Below are 23,808 nucleotides of genomic sequence, written 5' to 3' on the forward strand. Positions count from 1 at the left end.
CAACCTGTATTTGGTTTAAAGTAAGTTTATAAACTACTTTTTCTTTTCTTTCTTTTTTTTTTTCACACAAAAGAAAGCACACAGCAGATGGAGGGAGATCTGCTAAGAAAAATGCAAGGAGAGATGTAGGAGAGTACGAGGGCCGAGGGGGAGAAACAGTATTCTTCTCGCCTTCTCAGGTATGAGCTCTTTTGGCTGAGGGCATTGTGAAGGAGGCCGACAAGCTGGCTTGTATGATTCTTTTCTTACTGTTCCAGTTTCACAGTACTGTAAGGGCACATTTTGGGGCATTGCACATCGACATTGCTCCCAGAAAGACGCAACATAAACAAAGTGAGACAACATATTCAGATGTTTCCGTTTTATTCAGATATTCTGTCATGGAAGCAGCAACGTTTTAGACACTACTGTCCTCTGCCCTAAAGGTGACAATACACAGCAGCATTTTAAGGCAGTCTAGATGTTCAATATTAACTTGTGCAGGGGCAACTGTTGAAAAACTTCTCGTCACAGTTGTCCTTCTATGCTGCCTTAAGATGTTGCAAGGCTGCCTTTTAACTTTAATTTTGTAGCTGTATCTCTGACAATGATCTTCGGCTGGTTCCACAAAGGATTTTAGTGCTGTCATCACTGTCCAAGAATCATTATTTCAACAGGCTTCTCATTTAAAAAAATAAAAATGAGATATTTATGGTGTGCTACCTGTAACTAGGGCAGTGAAACAGTTTGATGGTAGCACTGATGTGATATCCGAGTGTTGGTGCCAATACCATACATTTACTAATAAAAGAAGAGGTTTTTGTATAAAACTCTCCATGTTTGTTTAAGAAAAGAAGCAAAAGTTCTCAAAATTGAAACGCCGTCTAAACAGAAGCGGCCATTAAAGAACTTTACCTAAATACGATACAGTATAAAATTGGTAAATTTTGGATTTAAATCCAAAATAATCTGGTCAAAGAAGATGCAATTAAAATTACAAATCTTATCAGGCATTCGATTCCAGCTTTCATCACTTAGCAGTTTTCCATATTTATTGTTACGACCACATTTTAGTTTGTTACCAAAAAACAGAGGTTCAATACCCAGACCTCATGCATAACAGTGTTAACACACCATTTTACCGAAATTGACAAATGTAAAAACTTCAATTTCATCCTTCATTTGAACTGAACAATGATGATTTTCGACTTATTTCCTTTGGAGAAACACAGCCTAGTCTTCTGCAAACAGCATTTTGCACATTTTGTTTTCCTTTTGCTGTTTTCTTCAGTGTTTTGGTGCGACTGTCTGATTAATGACAGCAGCAATGCGATTGTTATGAGATAGTCATATGATTTTTTTTTGTTATTATGATCATAATATTTATTACTTTTAATTTTGGGGCAGTTACAAATTTATTTTTGAGGAAAGCACAAGATGAATATTTGGACTGTTCTTATAAATCTTCGTCAAGGTATGCAGTCCCAGGCCAAGCTTGAAATTCCCTACACAAAATGATTCTTAAAAAGAATGATTTGTGTCGAATTGAACTCTATCGGTCAAGATTTACAGTTCTTAATTTTGATTAAAGTATCTTTATAAATTACTAGTATTGATTGATTGTAATTGATAATGATTGTAGAGTTTATTTCTACTTACTGCTCATGTCCATTTTCTTTCAGAATGTTGTAAAACTCCATTCATTTTAGGGCAACCTTTCCCCTTCTTTTCTGTTTTGATGTGTAAAAGTTCCATATTTTTGAAAAATTTGAGTATGGTATAAAGACTTTTCCCCTCATGTTTTTTTTTCTGGCATTTCAGTTCAGATTTTCCCCCTGGTGTAGTTACACCGTTGAGCCCACTAACATTTAAAAATCTACAGTAAAACGTTCAAAGACAACTATTCACAAAAACTGCGGACTTGATAGGAAGGCCTGACGCAAGATCGCATTTACAGAGCGTACAGCGGCTTTGCTGCACTGTGACTACACTTCCCTAACATTATAGAGACAGAATGAAAACATTCTTTTCATATTTACTCTGGGGGGAGGAAAAAACAGTTTTGTGAGTTGTTTAACTACAAGTGTTCTGACCCCACTCCTGCTAAAGAAGTGTTGGGTCAAGAATATATTAAGCTGTTATCCAGAAGTCAATTTGCCTATTTTTCACCCGCATTCCAACCCCGACTGACTGAAATTACGCCTTCAAAGAAGCTTTCCAAAACCTGCAGACAGTAAACGGTTTGTGTTAAAATGCAGGAAACAAAGTAGAATTTAATTTAGAATGTTGGACTTTTATTTTAGAGGCATTTTTGGCAAATTTGGCCACACTCCACAAAAATAATTTAACTTTGTCCTTTTTCTTTCTTTTTAAGTAAAACTTTGCTCAGTGCCAAGTTATGATGTTTGAATTTTAGTGCAATAGTGAAGTTCTGTCACTTAAGCTCTTTAGGTTGTATCGTCTAAAAATAACTGACGTTTTTCTCCTGATTTTTAACTCTAATTCTTGTTCCTGACCTCTACTTGTTCTTGAAATTAGTAAAAATTGACATAATCCACGCACAAAGATGGTCTTTGTGCGTGGCAAGCTAACTGTAATTGAGGTAGATTAGATTGTGATCCCGGAAACCACTCTTTGTTAATGACAGTTAGGCTGACAGGTACCGTAGTCACTGTTACCCTTTCAGACTTTTGATACTATAAATGAAACCTGTAGAAATGTCAATATGCACAGAGAAAAGATCATGTTTTAGAAGGCTGGTGATTACCGACAACTACCGTGCTGGATAACAGTGATATAGGCTGATATAACTATGTGAAATCCATGCTGACTTTAAACAGGAAGGGACATTTTCTGTTGAATTGTACATTTATGATCCATCTGCTTCACCACATTTTCTTTTCCTTCTTTCTAACTTGTAGACCTCATTTCTGAATGTAACATTTCTTAACGTGTTGAACCCGAGACAAATGTGCGTTTGGATGTTATTTATTTTAATGTGAAGCCCTGGTTGGCATTTTTCTGTTGTCCTGTAAGTAGTTTTAAGTGTTTTTTGTTGTTGTTTTTTTTTTTTTATTTATTTCAATATGAGTGAGGATAAGATCTCTACTGCTCTAACTTTACTCAGAATGTATTTACATATGTAAAGAAATATTTTACTTTATGTGTAAAATATTCAGTGTAGTATTCATATTTCTGGCATGTTATTTTGCAGTACACAGCAGCATCTTTTAATGCCTGTTATTTTGTGAGTTTTCATAAATGTGGACAAGAGCTGACAATTTGAAACTTTGGTGTTTTCATTATATCCTCTGAATATGACACACGTGTTTGCTGACTGTGGGCTGTGTTTGATCTTTAGCACTCCGTTGTTTCCTTAAGATGTGCAGTATACCCTTTAACACCCACTATCCATGCTATTATGTGGCTGTCAAGTGAAACATTTGTCTATTTACTTGAATTTTTAAATGGATGATCATTGGTGGATTTGTTATAAACCAGGATCATAATAAAACTACAAGTACTTAACTGTTTTGCATATCAGAGAGAGTCTTTAAGTGTGTGTGTGTGTGTGTGTGTGAGAGAGAGCTCAACAGTGGTGGAAAGTACTATTTGAAAGCAATACTTCTGGTTCACGCTACTTTATAGTTCTACTCCACTACAACTCAGAGGGAAATATTGTGCTTTTTACTCCACCACACTTATTTGACAACATAGCTAGTAGTAACTTAAAAGATAATATACTTGTATGATATGATGCAGTAATATATTACCGATCTACCGAGTAGTGTACAAAGTATCTAGAATTAGCCCCATGTTGAGGAACTACAGCATTAAAATGCCCTTACATGTGTGTGTTAGTGATAAAAACAGAAGAACAGAAGCCTGAAAAGTTAACCACCCTAACACCGGCTGACATCCTGATTTGGTAATTGTGAGAAAACAATCTCACAATTATGAGATAATGTAAACTTGTCTAATGTAGACTAATAGGACAGGAATTCAAACCCTTCCGAACTTGCCTGAGAATCATCAGGTTTTTAAGATTTCTAGGGTATCAAAGTGATCCACTGAGAGTTGTCAGTACATCCAATGGCACAGAGCAAAAACAAACTGTTAATAGCTAAATCGGCATGCCTAATTTTCCAAAATGTAAACAAATATAGGCTTTAAAAAAATACGGGGTACGAGTTTCAGTCCACAATGTAACTTATGTATCCATGGCAACATTACACCCTGTTTTTTGTAAAAGTTTACATCTGTTTACACAAGAAGACTTTTGTACAATGCTTAATGAAACATTTTAATAAATACTTTTTTGAAAAACAATTTTGAAAATGAAGCTCATATTCATTATTTATATATAAAGGATAGACATTGATATCCCTCGATGTCTCAAACCGAGGAGGAAATAAAGGTATCATCAATCAAAATCAATCAAATCTGTCTTCTCAAATAAACACCTTAATCTTTCCTCATAAGATCTGCAAGGAGACACAAAACAACTACAAAACGACGCAGAATTTGTAGTCGATTTGTGTCTCAGTCTCCTAATTAGGGTTTGGAAGGTTTTTTACTGGTGTCTCCCCAGCGGCTTGACTCAAAATCCACCCATGCCAATGTTGTTAGGAGTAATTTTATACTGGTTTCCAGGGAAAATGCAAAGTGTATTATTTGTTTCACACTTTTTACAAGATATTTTTATCTTTGGGTTTGGAAAAGTCAAGAAGCGCAAGTCCGACTGAAGCACAAGTCACTGGTGTTAAAGTCAGAGTCAAGTTACAGTTTCTGATGTCGTCTACAGTCATCAGATTCATGACTGGAGTCCAAATCGTGATATGATTCCACACCTCTGGCCTTTTTTTCTTTTCTTTTTTTTTTCACACAAGACATTTTGACATGTCACAGTTGTAAATAATAAAATGAATGCCGTCTGAATTCTATCTAGCTGCTTCAGTTTCAGGGTGCTGGTATCGTGCATGCTGTCACACGGCTTAGCGGGAGACTCGGACAGAACAGAGCCAGGGTTAATAAAACTTACGCCTTACGACGACAAGTCAAAATGTCTGCTGTGAAAAAGGCCTCTTCATACACAGCTACAAATGTTAATAAGACGTGATTCGCAGGGATAATTTGGAGCTTTTCATTTCTTTATCTGGTGCACGAATGACACCATGTGATCACCTGCTAAAACAAAAGAAGAAAGTGAAGTTTCACAGTGAGCAACTGTCTGTACATTTGCTCTTCATGCAAGCTGTCAGTAAACTTCACATCGAGTTAATATGCGCTAAACTTTGGCATTTAGGATGAAGCATAGACCAGTCAGCTTTGTTTTTTGGGTGAAATGCCCCTTTTAAAAATCATTCCAGCCACTAATCAAATCTTTTGTGCCTTTGTCATAGATTAATGAGCCGAGTTCAGTCCGTCTTCTCCTCCAATAAAGCACAGTGGACTCAGTGACATAATCAGCTCATTTAGTTGAATCAATAGCAGCGGCTCGGACGTGCCCTTCCTTCCAGAAACTGTTTAAAATATCGCTCTCCGGTACAGTGCGCTACTTTCAGGTAATAACGAGCACTCCGTTTCAAATATCACCACCCCGGTACTGCACCCTCTGTTGAGTTCCTTAATGCAAAATTATGCAGTCATCAAATTAAATGTGAGAGTTTTAAAACTTGGTAATTCTGCGGCTTAATGGTCTGGCTTCTTTCAGACTTCAAATAGCACAATTCACTGTAATGCGGTTCACAATTAAAAAGTTCCCCCACCTCTATCGTAATGAACTTTGGTAAGGGAGAAGGATCCATGTGCCCTGCTGAGCGGAATTAAGGATTTAAGAGTAATCTCTTCATTCCAAACAGTATCTGTGGAATGTGGTAGTATATGTGGACAACTTTTCGGAATCTCTCAACTTTTTAATCAAGTTAAAACCTCAGTCCGAGTCCCTCCTTTCATCTGCATTTCTCTTTTATGGCTTATGCATTCGGCGTGACATTAAATGCACGGCGGGTCTGTATATCTTACCACCGGAAATTGATTGGATTAAATCTTGCACTTGGTATTGACTGGACATTTTGTGAGAAACATATCTGATCGTGTCCTAAAAAATAGCTTTTTAAGATTGAGAACAGAGCCTCAAGATTGACATTTAAAATCTGTATTAAGTTTAAAAGCTTATTGCAGTTTGTAATATGGCATTTTCACCTTCAAATAAAGCTAAAGCTTCGTTATTGAGTCAAGCAGCAATTATATTTTATAATGTAATGTAGGCTTTGTGCAAGAGAAACATATTTGTAGGCTGGTAGAAAGAATTTGATGATAGAGTTAATGTTAAATTAAATGTTAAGTTAAAAAAAATCTTTGATGTACTAAAGGAGTTCAACATTTTGGAAAATATGTGTATAGCATTGAATATAGCTAATAACAAGACATTCAACCCCCCCCCCCAGTCTCATATCTGGCCCCTGTCATGTCTTGTTAGTTCTAGAGGAGGAGACATAAACTCAGAGCCAATTTAGCCAAACTCCACGTTTCAATGGATGAAATCGTTTTTTTTATTTTTTATTTGGATAAAGTTTGCCAAGCTACTTGACAAGGATAAAAAGGCAAGTTTGAACAATACAAGACTTCATGTGTCAATGAAAAGTGTCAGGCAAATTCAAGATGAGTCGCACCAGTAGCCGTAATACTGAATGAAACGAGTGCAATTCCATACAGAGACTCCAGTCGCTTAAAGGGCCATAAAAAGTTCATAGACTTTTTCCTCGAGCTCGCTTCAAAGTAGAAATATAACAAATCCTCTCAGTCTAGGTCAAGTTTTCTGAAGGTGTTTGCAGCTCTGAGATCCGTTGGGCTGAAGGGATGCTCTAATTGGAATACTGAGAAGTTACAAAACAGACATTTAAATGAGTAAACTGGAAAAATAACCAATTAGATGCCAAGTTACTACTTCTTTTTTTTATGTGTTTTTATCATCTGTCTCGGAACTTAAACAAAAAAAATCTTTTAGTCATTGTGTGAGGAATCTTACCTTACCAGTCTGTTAATTAGATTTCTTTTAATTGGGCTGGAGGATCCCTGTTAGTTCCACAAATAATGAACAGAAATGATGTCTGAACGCTTTAGTGATCTTGGCAATAAGGAGCGAGCGCAGCGGTGTCAGTATCAGTCAGAGTTTGGTCATGGGTATGTGAAGGCTGTTCCACGGGCCCATCCATAATTCTTCCTCATCCGACTGCGTTCTGTCACTCGGGCACTCCAATGGCTCCCTCATAACGAGTCCATCGTCGTCCTCTTCATTACTGCCGTCTACATTCGACTCTCTCTCGCCATCTTTCAACTCATCTCCCTCCGCTGTGCTCGGAGGCTGCTGCTCTGCGCCGCCCTGCGCGGCTTTGAGCAGGTTTGATTTAGACGCTGCACTTTCAGGGCCCGTGTTGCTGGTGCTGGTCGACCCTAAAGAAAGGTTGGATTGTCGAGTGTTCAACACATTCAGCGTTTTGTTGTTGTCGGTGTTAGACAGAGAGGAAGTGGCTGTCGAAGCCATTCCCGAGCTTTGGAAGGTGCGCAGCATGTTGCACCCACCGTCCGTTGCCGTTCTGGGGTTGTTCAGGGGTACTCTTTCCTCCAAGGTTGCAGCCATTTTGTCTAGTTTTTTGAAGTGCTTTGCCAGCCGTGAGCTGAAGATGGGGGAGGCAAGTTTGAGGTTGTTGTTCGTGGTGGTGTGTGCGTGAGTGGGACCTGTGGCATTTACTGAACGTCGGGTGCGGATGATGGAGCCATTCTGGGCCATGTAGATGCTGCCGTTAACGTTAGCGTGGCTGTTGAGGTTGGAGGATAGGCGGCTGCGTTGGGTTTCGGGCATGCTGTCCTCGCCAGTGGAGCTGGTCTCGTACTCTCGGTCCAACACCAACTTGATCCGACGTTTTCTACTGCCATGCTGGAAAAACACAAATAATATGGCATTAAACTACTGACACTTTAGAGGTTTCATCCATGTTCCTAAGTGAAGTTCCTCTTGGCTCTGTTCCGACAGGAAAAATGCACGGGACACTGATGATACAAGGCGTCTTTTTTTCTAGTCCTTTCTTAAACATTGGTTGTCTGCGGCAGTTTGGCACATGATCAGTGCTGCGTCTCCTTAGAACGCGTCTTTTAAGGATTTTTTTTGGTTTTTGAACCGTAAAATCAAGAAATGGACCAAAATGTTTGTAACACTTTCACTCACACTGCAAACACACAACACAACACAGACAGGTCAGTGCAACAGTGTTTACTTCAGATTTTTCGTTTGGTAGAAATTCAGAGCAGTCTTTTGGATAATGTGTGTCCTAAAAATTGAAGACCACAAAAAACTTTGGGGGGAGTGCTTTTATAAATATACTGTATATCAATTGGTTGTAACTTTTAACATAAAACACTATGCAACTGTGAAACCTCCGCTCACTTAGGTCAGAGCAAACACGGCGGCGCACACACACACACACAAACACACACACACACTTTGAAAGAAGAAAGGGGCTGCTCTGAAAATAACTGACCTGCTATTACACAACATAACCCCTCATAGATTTTCCATTTAACCTCGATAGTATGGAAGAAAGAATACATTCATAATTAAAAGAAAACATCTTTTGCCCCTGCAGATAACAGGTACTGCAAGTACTGACTAATACAGCGAGAATGACAGACACAGACAAAGAAATGATTAATGGAAAAAAAGCATGGCAGAACGGTACGTGCTACAAAGAGGGGTCAGTTAATAACAGTCTCTGATCTGCAGCAGCGGAGGCAGAGAAATAAGCAGCTGGAAGTGGAGTTTTCACCAAAGGAAAATGAGACCAGTCAGGTCAGGAAAAAAAACTACAGAAGAAAACCAGTCAATCACTTCAAGAGTATCAGAGCTGTTATAAAAGAAGATAAGGCCGGCGAAGAGGAGCGAGAGGAGATTGGGAAAAGGGGATTAAAGACAGAGGCTAAAGAAAGAAGCTAAAAACACAGGAGGAGATGCTGTGTGAGGGCAGCAGAGGACATGCAGGCAATTTAAACTCCAGTGAATGTAAATCACACCAAACAAGAGAGAGAGCGAGCGATTACAGTAATAAATTCCACTCAGGTAATGACTGCACACCCAATCCAGGCATTTTATCCAAGATCTTACTTAATGTCAAAGAATTTAGTCTCGGGGGGGGGGCTAAGGCCTCATCTGCATTTCAATCAACCGATTCATTTTCCAAATCCCCCTCTTCTTCATCCTGGTCTCCGTCCCCAGCATGGCCGCTACTCTTCTCCTCCTCCTCGGCATCCTCGATGATAGGTGATAAATCATCCGAAGTGTTGATCACGCCTGAGCTGAGGTCCGATCGGTTGTGGCTGGAAGCTTGCCTACTCGAAGAGGACTTTCGTGACCCAACACTTTCCCCCTTTTCCTCCTCCTCCTCCTCCTCCTCTCTTGACTCCTCATCTTCCTCACTCTCCTCCTCGCTCACTTCCTCTATTGTTTCATGTGAGGAACGAGAGTGTCTAGATGCTCTGGGCCTAGAACTAAAACCTGTAGAATCTGAATATCTCGAACTTTTAGAGTCGCGGCTGCTCCTTTCTGGCCGTCTGCTCCTGCTTTTTGTCTTTAAATTGGCGCTACCACTTCTACTTTTGCTACAAATACTGTCACTACTTGTGGAACTATTACTAACACTACCCTTTGAGCACTTTCTTCTCGACTCTTTCTCCTCATCCTCACGCTTTAACCCTGACTCCTTCTCTGACTCTGACCCCTCTCCCTCATCTTGGCTTCCACTCTTCAACTCTCTGTCTGCATTAGGGGTTCCCTCTTCCTCTTCTGTTCCTGAGTCTGACTCATTTTTTTCTGTTTCTGTATCTGATTCGGTCTTGTTGTGCTGGGCTGCAACAGATGATGTGGGGCTACTTGTGTTGGAGAGACTAAATTCTGATGGAGACTCTTTGCTGCCACTTCCTGTTTCAGAATCACTGTCATGAAATCTTTTTCCTCTCTTCCACCATCCCTCAGAGGAACTATTCTCCTCTCCTAGCTCCCACCTCCTCCCCACCTCTCCTGTCACTAATGCAGATACACTCATATCTCCTAGGGAGCCACACATCTTCCTGCTGTTCTCCTCTCCTCTATCCAAGCTGTTTCCTTCACTCCACTGTTCGTCTCCCACCCTGGCTGGTCCTTGGAGCCTTCTGGCGAGGGAGATAAGACTGAGGGCCCCGCTCAGCTTTTGTTTCACCGGCGAGGGTTTGTTGGCTTCGAGGGACGTCTGGAAGTAACTCCCATCGATGACCATGCCACCGTCCAGGCAGAATGACCGGCCAGAGGACAACAAGCCAGGGAGCTGTCCCCTGTGCTCTGGCCTCACGTCTTCTCCTCCTCCAACAGCATTTCTCATCCCATTGTTTGTCAAGCCACCTCTGTTGCTTCTCCCCCATGTTTCCATTACTCCTCTACCTCCTCTTTCTGTTGATTCATCTCTTGCTCCTCCTTTGTTTTCTCTGTTCCCTAGCTCCTCTCTCTCAAACCTGTTTCCCACTCCTTCCACCTTTCTTGCTTCCAGCCTTTTTCTACCTTCATCCCCCACTTCCATCGGTCCGATTCTGGCTTTCTTCCATGGTGGGTGGATGGCAGGAGGCGGTCCAGATGTTTTACTCACATTTGAAAGCAGCGTGCTCACTCTCATCACGGCTTTCCACCTGGCGGCCGCACTCGAACCCTCGGACTTTGTGCTTATGGTCGCAGCATCCTCCAATGGTTGTTTTTTTTCACCCTCACTTTTGAGGGCTCCTGATGTCTTTCTGAGGGGCGGAATAGGTGGAGGATGGGGGTGGAGGTAGGCAGGGTGTGGGGCTAATCTGGCTCCTTGAAACTGTCTCTTCACCTGATGATATCAGTCCAAAACCAAATAAAAACATTTGGGAAAGGGACAAATAAGACATGTAAACCGCAAAAAGCACCACCATTAATGCCAGCAGTATTATAAGGAGCAGGCTTTAAGCAAAATCAGTAAATATCATTATGATGAACAATCTCTCCTCTTTCACATTGTAGATGCTGGTACTAGTTTGTGTTCTGTTTCTACAGTCTTTTTCGGAGTTTACCTCTCCGTCAGACTCCTGTGGGCTGTAGTAGTAGCTGCCTTCATCATCCACTACAACTTCTCCATATTCATCGTAGAGGCCAGAGGGTGAGATCAGCTTCCTGCGACTGCCATACTGAGGAAGGTCATACCTGGACGGTGAGAGGGAGGGAGGAAAAAAAAAACAAAAAACAGAACGTTACAGCTAAGCAATAACCAGTAAGACGCCGTGCAGAGCAAAAACTGCAAATCATTATTTTCTTAAGGGGTTAATATTTTATGTTAAAATAATAAATGCTATGGTATTGTAAAACAACCTCAGCCAATCAGAAGTGAATACATGAGAAAAATTTGCTTTACAAACAAACCTTGCACTTGGCTAATGCTTTCCCACAGCCACTTAAAGCAATAACCCGCAGGGCAACACTGTGGTTCACTCCAATGATAAGCAGCGTCTAATGATTCCTAGGCAAAGCTGCCTTAATCACAAAAGGAGCATATTGTTGCCAGGAGACATTTTGTTAGCAGAAAACACTGGAATTGATTTTCCTGTGTTCGGTCTCTCTTTCTTGCCTGTTGCCGCGGGCGCCGCCTGGCTCAACGGGCCAAAAGGCTGTGTCGTGTTGGCTCCGCGCCCCGCAGCAAGCGACTCGGAGAGCCAGTAGGTCAAAAACATATCTTCAAATTCAAATGCTATCCTGGAAGCAATATGTCCCAGAGTGATTAAAGTAACAAATCTGCTGTATGTCCTCTGGCAATTCTCCATGACAGAGTTGCACAGAAAAGTTGCCCCGTGTAATCACTCTGCCTACAGTCAACCAGGGGAAGAAGTTGCTCTCCCATTAGATTGAGTAGCCAAGTAATAAACAAATGGAAAGGGCACACGGATGAAGGATGCGTTTGAGTGAGAAAAGGGGAGAAAGAAGTGAACAGTGGATGGGTCAAAAGAGAAATGACCAGGCCAGTTATAAATGTTACGCAGTCCTTATAGTACGGCCTCTACGAGCTCATGTAATGAGTCTTAACCTCCCACTAAAACCTGCTTATGGGATTTCACAGTCATTAACCCGCAGACTCAAACTGAAGTGCACACACAATCTAATTACTCAAAGGCTACAGTAACTCTTTGTTTAGCTGTGTGTGTGTGTGGACCAAAATGGACCAAACTGACTCGCCAAATGCTATATGACTGTTTAATGATCAGCCCCTGGACGTGTGATCACATCCGCACAGTAAGGTATGACAACGAGTACTAGTGCTGTGTGCTTTAATAGCCTTTAAAGGTCACTGAGTGAGATAATAAAAACTATTTTTGATGTCAAAACTAAAGAAAATATGATGTGATTTATTAAGTATTTGTTAAATGTCATAATTGCCAGCGTAAATCCAGTGTTCAGATATGAGTTTTGTTTCAAAACTAAACATCATAATAAAAACAAAATGTCCTCTTATTCTAGCTAAAATACTTTGAGAAACTGAACACATTCATCCTGTGAATACAACATAGCTCGTCATTCCAGATTTCTAGTCTCCTCGTCTTATATTTTTTATGTTGGTGATCCAACTCTGCCCTAACAACTCACAGCTACGCAGCAGTCACGCCGATCATCACCCACAGCCATAACAATTTTGAAAAAGCAAGATTTAATCCCTTATTGCTCCGTGGTTCGTACAGGTTGATTATTTTACTCTCGACTAGAGGGCAACATAACTTTCGCTTATTTTGGTGTTGTTTTTTCAAGACAGGCATCAGAACATTAGGCCTGTGCAACAAATGGTTCAAGTTATTTTCTGCATCTGTATAAATCCAATCAGAATCATGCCAATGGCAGATGGCTACATTCCCACACGCAGAGTAAATCCCTTTTTTTGATCTCATCTTTTGAAGACGAACGATGAAAGAAAGGGTCAAAAGGTCAGGAACCTACTAAACTGTAGCCACGGCAGTAAATACTGGAACAGCGTTTGTCTGTTCCTCAAAAACAAAACTTTTGTCTATGTCCTGAGAGGCGGTTTAGTATTTCTTAATATAGTCTACCTGTGCCTTTCATTTATAACTGAAAAAAAAAAAAAAAGTGATTAGATCTGAGTCCCAGAGGGTTACAGAGTCTGATTTCCTGCTACTGTGTATGTACAGAGTCAGACATGAGTTTGTGAATGTTGCTCTAAGCCAACAGCATCTGGCCCATTGTCTTCTTCCACGGCTGGCTGCCTGATTAGCTGCTACAATATTGCAATTCTAGGAAGAGAGAATTAGCTGTGTGCGCGTGTGTGTGTGTGTGTGTGTGTGTGTGTGTGTGTGTGAAAGAAAGAACGAGCAAGAGAGCACTTCTCAGTGAGTGTACGAGTGAGTGAGTGATGAATGTGATTGCCATGAGAGAATTCGTGGGTGTGTTACTGTGTATTTATGTGTGAGTGTGGGTGGGTGTATGAAATCGAAGTTCCCAGGAGTCTGCAGCTAAGATTATATAAATTACACAATGAATCACAGATGGATGGCTGGGTGCCCAATAATACACACACACACACACACACACGCACACTTGGGAGGGATGCAATGATTCGTCAGAGGTCTTGTTCACGAACACTTTGATTGAATGTGTTTGTATTCGTGTGTGTTCAATGTATTACCATTTCTATACAGTATTTCTTGCTTTTTCAACATCAGGCTTCCGAGGAATGACGCACACGTACAGTACATGCCCAAACACACATGCACACTTTGAACAAAATCACTATAAGATCCTCGTCAAACTCTTTTGACCTCCTGTAGTTCAAAAACATACGAATCATTCAAGAGTGGGATGGCTGGTATGAGGTCGCCGGTGTCGACATTTCACAGTAGCCAACACCCTGTGTGAGTTATGCGATCAGCGGGATATGAAAGCAGCTGCCACAGGGCTGACACGAGGCTCAGCTAGATATGGTGCACGCAATGAACTCCAGGATCATGTAGGAGGAAAAATTATATATCAGTGTCGTAGTGAACCCGCTCAGTCCCCGCCAGAAGTCGAAGGTGAGAGAGCAAACACAGTGGAGGTGGCTTGTATTTACTGTCCTCAGTACATTTCCTACTGTGCGGCCAATAATGCATATACATTACTGTGTGGTATAATACTCTAAGCTTCACTTCTAGGGAAACACTATTACAGTGCTGTTTATGCAGCAAAAATGCGCTATTTTTGACAAAATTATTATTTTTTTATTGGTATTCTTACCATTGCGGCTGAGAAATGTGGTTCAAATCAGTATGATGATTTAAATTAGGCCATATTCTAAAATTAATACTGCCAGTATCACGATATGGCAAATGTATGCTTAGATAAACGTACGTACATACATACATTGTTAAGATAACAGATAAGTAAGTATGTACATGCACCCTATGCGTAGAGAAAGCAATATCTACTGCAGGGTGTGTAGGAAAGTGTCCAGACGGACAGACATACTAACCCATGATCATAGTTGTAATAATCCTGTGTGTAGTAGTCCTGGCCGGGGTCGATGCCAGATTCCATTGATAACTCCTGTGAGATTGACAAACCATTGTTAGTACTTAGAACACGTATACCCTACACACACTATGAGACACATACGCATTATATACATACTCATTTATGCATATTTAAAAACACACCGCTCATGTGCAATCGTACCTATTCAGCTCTGTTTACAATGGCTGCACTTGCGAATCAGCATCTGAATGCATCCCCACGAAACCCCCAAGTAGATGTACCACCCTCACCTGCCCAAAGACCCACACACTCAAGCGGGAAAGCACACATTGGGAGTAGAGAAGCACTCAGAAAAGAGAGAGACAAACTACCTCTGGTCTGAGCAGAGAAGGTCGCAGAAGTTGTTGTGTCTGGCAGAGGGAAAGAAAAGCAGCAATTGACAAGACAGAAGGAAGAAGTCAGGAGCTCTCCTGTAAATATATATATATTTATATAAAAAATTTGGAAATGGAAAATTGATAGCTGATGTTCCTCCTTCAATATTGCATGAATGCAGAGGATCCAATATGTGTATTTGATTCATTTGGTGTTGTGAATCAAGTTTTATAGGAGCAGGCATCATTTTTAAATCATTTTTAAAAGCAGGGTGAGCAAAACTCCGTTTCAGCTCAAAATGAAATTTTCAGAATTTTAAAAATGCTTACGTTGTCAGAGTGGTTGCTGGCAGTCAAATAAAACTACTTGGTGGGAGCTGTATATTCACCAAATAAAAAGTCAATTATGTGCAAACAGACTCATTTTATACAATGATAACTGTATTACCAGTTGTGGTACCTATTGAACAATGAACATCCGACAAAATTTGTTTACCATCATGTCTGTTTTGGAACAAAGTTTGTTAAATGCTAACAGTATCTCCAGATGCCAAATTTTTGGATTTTGAAAAAGATTTGGTTGGTTTCTTTAACAGTGAAGTGTTTTTTGCATTTTAATATGCACCATCAATGGACCGCAAGGCACTGATTACATGCTGCTCCATCTTGATCATATCAAACAGAAAAGAACAGAAAAAGGAACAGAAAACAAAGAAAGGCACAACTAAACATCAGAGGACAAAAAGAAAAACTAAGTAACAAATGCAACTATAGCATGCAAGTAGAGAAAGACACCCACCTCTTGTTGTCCATATCCACGCCTGGAAGATCAATGAAACAGAAAGACCATAAACCAACATTACCAAGAAAACCTATCATTGAACATAACACACTTGATGTGGACGTGTGTTTCATACATTTCAGCACTTTGCTTTGCAGTTTCCTCGCTGCAGAGGAAATGGGATGTTTACACCAAAACCCAAATGGGACTGGCCCGCCACAAACATTTCATATTTTGTGGAATGTAACCCAGTTTCCAAGAAGAAAGCAAGAAGATGAGATGTGTATAGGCGTATGTATGGGACTGTGTGTATTTTGAGAGAAATTGACAGAGAGAGGGAGGGCTAAATAAGAGAGAAAGGAAAAAACCAAACAGAAAGAAGCCAAGAGACTACACTATGCCACTGTGCGTTTGCCTGCACTGTCATTTGCTGTTTATTTTGTTGTTTTATTCTGGTAAATATTCTGATTATAGCTTCATAAATATATAATATTCACATCTTATTTACAGCCCAAATGAGTTCATCCTATTATTAAGAAAACAATACATGGGGTACATTTTGATGTTGACCACAATAAAAATATAACCAAATTTCAATTGTAATTTATGACTACTTTAATAGGTGGGATGTTTTATTCATGAGGGCATGGGCTATTTATTATCAGGATCAGGAAAAATGTATCCAACACCAAATGCATGTATGATGTAAAATCTGTGCATATAAACAGTGTTTAGCATAAATCCAGCACTGCACTGGTACATACACTAAACAAGCAGTCAACAGATGTTACTTTTAAGTTTAGCTGCACTTTGTAAAGGAACCCTGACAAACGCAGTGAGGGTTGATCAGCTAGTCAGTGTCTCAAATTTTTCAAAGCTTTACTTCTGTGAAAGACTCCCTGCTGAATCCAATCAAACTTTTGTACTCTCTTTTTTCTAATGGCAGCAGTCTCAAACAAAATTAACTAGGGGCCGCCGGCAATAATCGTCCACCTGCCTTGAAATGGTTTGGTAAACCTTTCTTTTAAGTTTAGAAACAAATATTACGGTGTCAGATGCATTAAAAAAGCCAATATTTCCACTTTAATTTTGAAGCCTTGATAGAAAATTACTTTGAAATAAAAGGCTGGGGAAAAGTCAAAATGTGAGAAATATCCTTTTTTTAGCGGCCAGATGTAACAATAAAATTGTATCAGAATTTCTCTACCAAAGAGTTTGAGGGATCAATGTTTTTTTTTTCTTCTTTTGGAGCTGATAATACAAAACAAATATCATTATTATGGTTTTCAATTGAGTGTCCATAATCGAGGCAGGATGGTTTCATATGCAATGATGTGTAAATGTAGTCGTTATTCATTGCATTCCTGTTCATTCCAGCTATCTCAATAATTTTTACATTGTGCATGCTCCTACTCCAGAGAAGATTCCAGTGTGCTTTGAATAATGAGCAAAATAATAAAAACATTACAGCAGTCCCAAGCAAATTGAAATTCTTTCTAAATATTAGACCATTTCCTGTGAGATAGGAGCCTTCACTTGTTCTGTCTGATTTTTCAAAAGGTTGAGGCCAAAGAAGATTTCTATTACAGTTACTTTACAAACATTCCTCCTTTTCCCTTTGCAAATAGAAATGATCATTAAAATAGTTTGACATTTTGGGAAATACGCTTCTTCATTTTCTTGCCGAGAGTTAGATGAGAAGATCGATACAACACATGCCTATAGGCTAAGCACGGAGCTAGAGCTAGCCGGCGGTTAACTTAGTAGCATAAAGACTGCTAGCCTGGCTCTGTCCACAGGTTAAAAAAAAATGAAAAAAAAAACTTACAAGCATCTCTAAAGCATAGTAATGAACACATTATGACATGTTTGGTTTATTTGAAATGTAAAAAAAAAATGCCAAGCTAGTTTATTACATTTATGTGAGGGGCCGGGGCCATGTTCTGAAAACATGAATCTACTACAAGTAGATGAAGATTTAGCAACTAGGTCATTTCCATCTGCAGTCCCTGGGCAGATAGACACAAGCTGTGGTTTCACACGAAACCAGCACTAAGTGGCTAGCTGCCACGGGCCAGCAATTTCTCCCGCTGTTTCCACTCTTTATGCTAAGCTAAGCTAATTATCTGCTGGCTCTATATAGCTTCATATTCCTATCCTATCCTAGATCCTACCCTCTAGCTTGACATTAATAAACTTTCGGGGAAAACAAATACTGAAAATTCATTTGGCCACATATCAAGCTGGGTCCACCAAGCAACCAGATTGATGACAGAATGAACAAATAAGCTTGATATTGGTTGCAGTACTGTCAGATTAAGACTTACTGTTCTTAGAAAACAAACTTCAAACAAAGACAGTAAGACTAAGCGAGAGAGTGAGATGGAGTAAGAATAATGAGGGGAAAACAATGCTGGGATTTAAAAAAAACATAGGGGAAAAGCCAAAGAAATAAAGAAAGAACAAACTAAGGAAAACAGCCAAAAACCGCTCTGTCCATGTGTCTTAACTACGTTGCCAACAGGATCTACTGTCATGTGAAACCAAGGTAATGAGCTGGCAAAATGATGTATCACAGAACAACAAATGGTGACTTTTGGAGGACACATCAAATGCTCCCTTATGATATTAGGCTGCAAACACACATAGGCACACACACACACAAATTGCTAAACCACCTTCATTAAATAAACTCAGATGTGACTATACTGTCATTGTGCCTATTAAATACACGAAGACGCATTTTCAGGAGAAACTGAAGCCTTTTTTTCACCATCAAAATGCAGATTTGAATGAATGAGCGTGCTTCAAAAAGACAAGATTATCTGGTTAAATAATGGTGATGGATAGAAGCACTGATGGACACACTGTTGGATTGGATGAATAGATGCAGCTGAATGGGTAAATGAATGGGGGGATATGTGGATGAATACATACATAGATGAAAAGGTTGGTTTTTGGGTGATCTATAGGTAAGAATGACATAGTCCTTACCACCGTCACAGAGTGTGTAAACATGTCTGTACTCTCCAGATTATAGCTGCCAGCTCCATGTGCCTAGCATTGTGTATAGTGTGTGTGTGTGTGTGTGTGTGTGTGTGTGTGTGTGTGTGTGTGTGTGTGTATGTGAAGATAAGTATTTCTGTGCCCTTCTTGCTCTGGCAGAAGCATTATTAGGTCCTCTCCAGACAAAAAAAAAGCACAGACACACACAGACAGCTATCTGATCTCCGTCACAAACAACCACACATCTGACATGATTGACTTGCGCTCTTTGTATCATCTCCACCTTGTCTTGTCTGTGAGAAACAGGAGGAGAGACATATTATTAGCTCTTAAAGAACACACTCAGACTATGACACCCAATAACATTCTCTTCTTCTATTTTCTTTCTACCTTCTGTCTCTCTCCTCTCTCATACAGCTACCGTAGCTCCCTCGCCATTTGCACTGTCACTCCTCTACTCATTTGTCTCTTCCTTTTTTCTTATTTTCTCCTACCTATTTCACTCTCTTTGCCTATTTTAGCCCTTTTCTCTCCAAATCTCCCTTTTTCCTCTTTTTTTTTGTTTTTCTATGATTGTGGTTGATTGTTATGTAGAAAATAACCTCAGGTCTGTTCACATTTGCCAGAGAAAGACCCTCTGAAGGGAAGTAAACCACCAGTCAAAAAGATGCTCCTTTGTATTGTAAATGGGATGAAAGTCAAGGACCAATGCAGACAAATAGCCACATTTCAGCTTTAAACAGTGTCCACGGCAAACAATGGTCCTCTTTAATTTGTATTTATCCAGCACGTATGACATATAGTAAACTTAATTTAGCATTTCAAAGCTTTAAATGTCTTGCCTAAACCTATACAAAGCTAGCCCGAAAAGTGATAAATAAGTGAATTTTCATTTCCTTTCACTTAATTCATATTAGCCTATTTCTTGTTCAGGTTAGAGGTATCTTTTTATTGTCCTACAAATCAGCAGCAGTGACATATCAGTCTTGCCAATGTCATTTTCGGTCAACACGGAAGCGGCTGCTAAAAGCACTTCACTGAAATGTGCTTATTTACGAAGCATTTTTGTCACCAAAAGCTTTACCACAGTGCCATTTCCCTCTTGCTTATGTTAATGGATATTACCAGGCAGCTAGCTTGCTATGTGGAAAGACTTCTTAATGCCTAAATCCTGCCTCTGATTGGTCGAATGTTTCTTAACTAGCCAAAATGGGCGTCACAGGGCACACCACCAGACCTATATAAATCGTTGAACAAATCAGAAGTGTCTGGAACCAGGCTAACACGGAATAAAGAAAAACAATACAAACCGTTCTGTTACATCTTGATAGTTATTCAGTTATTTAGCCAGATCAAAACATGTAAGCTAGTCAAAGAATAATTATATTTTCTTACAACTTGGGTCTTATTTTTGTAGTTTCAGTCTTCATTTCTAATGGTTATGAGAACACTCACCAAGTAAGGTCTGGGAACACGGCAACATTGCTAAAACAAAGTCTGACGGGGCAAGAAAAACAAGTGGTCAGTCACCTAACTAGGTTGAACTAATTGGAATGCAAACACTGTAAATCCAATCCATTCCCACTCTCTGTTGGTAATTTTGCCAACTAAGGCAGAGAACCCAAGATACTTCCATTCACTGCTAGAGGCTTGTGAGCCGTGATTATTCGATTAACACGACCTGGCTTGTTAGTGTCACCCTCCCTTTTTTTGGCCCGAAAAAAAATTCAGTCAGAAGTTATATATACATTTTTTTTTTTTTTTTTGCTTTAAACCCTGTAGGGAGAGTGAAGAGGAAGGAGAGGAGGAAGACCGGATTGAAAGAAGAGTGAAAGACAGAAGAGGAAAGATTTAATATAGAGCCTGCAAATTTATCATTCTAAACAATGAAATACAAAAATGAGGCAAGCAATGGGAAGCAGCTAACCAAAGTATTTTATATAATACTGTTTTATTTATTATTAAAGATGATTTTCTTTATTGAAAGTGTCAATAGTTTACCATAGTCTCACTCACTTAGTTTGTACCCAATTCTATCAGTCGGCCTTCACCATAGTCTATTACCGTGCAACAGTTACCATGGTCAAAATACATGAAACCGGAACCGTCCCACTTTTTTATTTCATAGATAAAAATATTGGATATTTTAATGATATATTGACTGCCACATTTCATGCATATTTACTGCTTCAATAGCCCACATGGGCCCATGACAATCTCTGCTGTAGCAAAGATCAAACCTTTGACTTTACAATTACATGACAGAAGCTCTCTCGCTATGTCTTGTACTCTATCTGTTTCTCAGTTCAGTTCCAATTAAACGCAGTCACTGCTTTGCCTGATGTTGAAAACAGCACATATTCCCATAGATGTCAAGAGATGTCTGTTTTCTAGCAAAAGCACAAAATAAGAACTGAAAGGCTGAAAGCAGAATCTGTCTTTGAGACAATAAATATTCTATGTGTATGTGTGTAGTGACATGTGGCACACTGAGGTTGAAAGCTAATCTTAACATGAAACATTTCCAACCCAGTCAGTTGAAACAGTAGCACTGCCTGCAACCTGTTTAATGCCGCTGTGTGTTTGTGTGTGCATGTGTATATGTTCACACCCCTGTCCTCTAACATAACAGATCCAAAAGACCCATCAAGATGTCTGTGTGTGTGTGTGTGTGTGGTATCTGACAGTGGAAACCCTCTCACAATGTCATCACTTGATAACCAGAGATATGAAGTATCAGGGTTTGTTTTATACTGCTATATATCACGATTTGGTCCAGCTGTTTGGACATGATCATCATTGATATGCTAGGCCTGTGGGACAGACGTGATTCTGTCACTGCATACAGACAATATGCGTCTGGAGACATCTTGTTGAAACTGCGTTAGCAAAAATCATTAGACCTTATTCCACATCACAAGTGATTCTTACAAGAAATTTTTAGATATTTTTAAAGTCATGTCATAGCTTCAAAGGCAGGTACTTCTTCGTACATCAGATTTACTGCAGCTGTGAAGGGCAGTGGTCAAATTACAGACTGCAGATGAGACGGACATGTCATTCCATACAGCTACAGGTATTTCATTACAGGGAAGGGAAGGACCTGACTTATCTTTCAAGCAGTTACAGAGGGACATTCCTGAAACAAATCACACATTCAAATCACCCAGTATACAGTGTGAAATTATCGCATTAAAAAAAGGCTATATTTCTATGTCATTCAAATACGCATAAGATGGAAAAATTATGTATATCAAAGAAAAAGAAGCATAACTCAACGTACATGATTGTGGCTTATACTGCACGTTTTGTGGAGGTCTGTGTGTTTCCTCAGATTTAGTCTGAGCAGACTGAAAAATTGCCCATTGTTACCTGATCTGAATTAATATTACTTGTCATTTATGACTTTTACATGATTCTGTGCCATAACATTTCGTTTCAATTATTAGTATCATTTTTTTGTAAAGACTTGCACATGAGGCTCAGTGACACTAAAACGCCCATATGAAAACAAAGAGCTCACTCTTTCGCTGAGTATCACCTGAGATCTGCTGACTGACCTGGAGATAGTATACCTTTAAACTGGACAGAAAGGTAATCTACTTTGACGATTTTATGTTATTCAATTTTATAAGTAGTAAGACATTTGGTCTACAATGAAGCACCTTAGATGCACGATGAAAGATCTACCAGTCCAGTTAATGTAAAGGGGCAACTTCTACAGTGGTTACTATTCCATCACTGAGGCGATAGGTGTACAGCGGACATCATCAATAAATCCTGTACACTTAGTTAGCACCATATATTTTATTGAGAAAAATATCTCATGTTCATGGCCTTTTTGTATTTTTCATATTAATCATTTCCCAATAAATACCTGCACAATGACAACAGAACCATCTAGAAAAAGTTCGTAAAAATTTAGCACATTTTGTGAATAAAAATATCACTCTACATAAATGTTTTGGGAATATTTCCACTGTACCTATGCACCCACCTATGTATTAACATTATTTTACTCCATGAATAAAACATTCACATGACCTTGTGGAACAATAAAAGACAGTGCAGGACCAATATGAATGCAAAGACAATGTGGGTCCAAGGGGAAAAGATACAATTAACTAAAGACATTAATGAAAATGAGAGTAAATGAAAGACAGAGTGAGAACAACAGAATGACAAACCTTTGTGCAAACCTTTAAGAGCTAGGAATCAATTTAGGGGACTAGAGACGAATGAGGATTTATAGAACAAGAATAAAAACTACCAATGAAATTGTGTTTTCAGTTTGGAGAGAGTTAGTTTATAACACAATGTCTTTAAGTATTGAATTAAAAAGATACATATTGTGCTTTGACTCAAATTAATGACAAATTAATTAATAACACATATGGAAAGATGGTTGTAGAAAGCAGCTTACTGATACGAACAGATAGATGTAATTGTACAGAGAAGAGAATCTGTGAACTTAGAGTAAGAGTTACAGCACTACATTACTAGATAACAGTGAATATTAATGAAATGAGATGGAGAGTAAAAACCAAATGTGACACAGATCAGGTCACTGGTTGTAGTCCTGCAACAGCAGACACACTGTAGCAAAACTTATCCATGCAAAGAAAATAAAAGGAATCCCAGTTAAACACAGTTAAATACAAGTTGGCAGGTTTAACAATGTTCTACACTCCTCTGATTGATTTTCCTTTTCACACTCCGTACCTCTTGAATAAACCCAGTTTAGAAGCCAAGAAAGTGTGTGTTAAAGCTATTCTAAACTTGTAATCAGCCTTTCACAGCAGCAAGTGGGCCCATCAACAATGTCTTTTCAAATTTCTTCAAAAAAGAAACTGACCATAGCTGATTGATTATAATTTGTAGTTGACAAGAATGCCAATTACTTGGCCTGGGCGTAAAATGTTAATGACAGTAGTCACACTGAAAGTTAACCAGGAGACATATCACGACTTCTAATCATCTGATTTCACAGCTCCCATCTGTAGTTATTTAAGCAAGTTTCCCTCGGTGTTAATTAAAGAACAAGTCCTAGAAATGTTGTTTGGGGGGGAAAATAAAATAATGGCTGAGGCAGTTGATAAAGCCTCCCAAACAATTGGCTA

General features: G+C 39.4%; 2 protein-coding genes across 9 annotated transcripts in view; one reads left to right on the plus strand and one right to left on the minus strand.

Moving 5' to 3' along the window:
- Positions 1-3,040, plus strand: part of plce1 (phospholipase C, epsilon 1) — an 86,983-nt gene extending 83,943 nt beyond the window's left edge. The window contains exon 49 of the transcript XR_005708104.1: positions 74-3,040. The gene's annotated coding sequence lies outside the window, so the exon portion shown is untranslated. The remainder of the gene's footprint in view (positions 1-73) is intronic.
- A 3,471-nt stretch (positions 3,041-6,511) lies between these two features.
- LOC120794181 (protocadherin-15-like) overlaps positions 6,512-23,808 on the minus strand; it is a 258,482-nt gene continuing 241,185 nt past the window's right edge. For 7 of the 8 annotated variants that reach the window (XM_040134962.1, XM_040134959.1, XM_040134961.1 and 4 more), the window contains 6 exons: positions 15,701-15,722; positions 14,899-14,937; positions 14,526-14,599; positions 11,095-11,224; positions 7,010-7,918; positions 6,512-6,857 (listed from right to left, as the gene is read on the minus strand). In XM_040134962.1, the coding sequence (XP_039990896.1) occupies positions 7,148-7,918; positions 11,095-11,224; positions 14,526-14,599; positions 14,899-14,937; positions 15,701-15,722 (1,036 nt within the window). In that variant the 3' untranslated portion in view covers positions 6,512-6,857; positions 7,010-7,147. The remainder of the gene's footprint in view (positions 6,858-7,009; positions 7,919-11,094; positions 11,225-14,525; positions 14,600-14,898; positions 14,938-15,700; positions 15,723-23,808) is intronic. The other variant, XM_040134960.1, reaches the window with a different exon arrangement.

The sequence above is a fragment of the Xiphias gladius genome, chromosome 9, assembly GCF_016859285.1.
Source record: "Xiphias gladius isolate SHS-SW01 ecotype Sanya breed wild chromosome 9, ASM1685928v1, whole genome shotgun sequence".
Taxonomy (NCBI): domain Eukaryota; kingdom Metazoa; phylum Chordata; class Actinopteri; order Istiophoriformes; family Xiphiidae; genus Xiphias; species Xiphias gladius.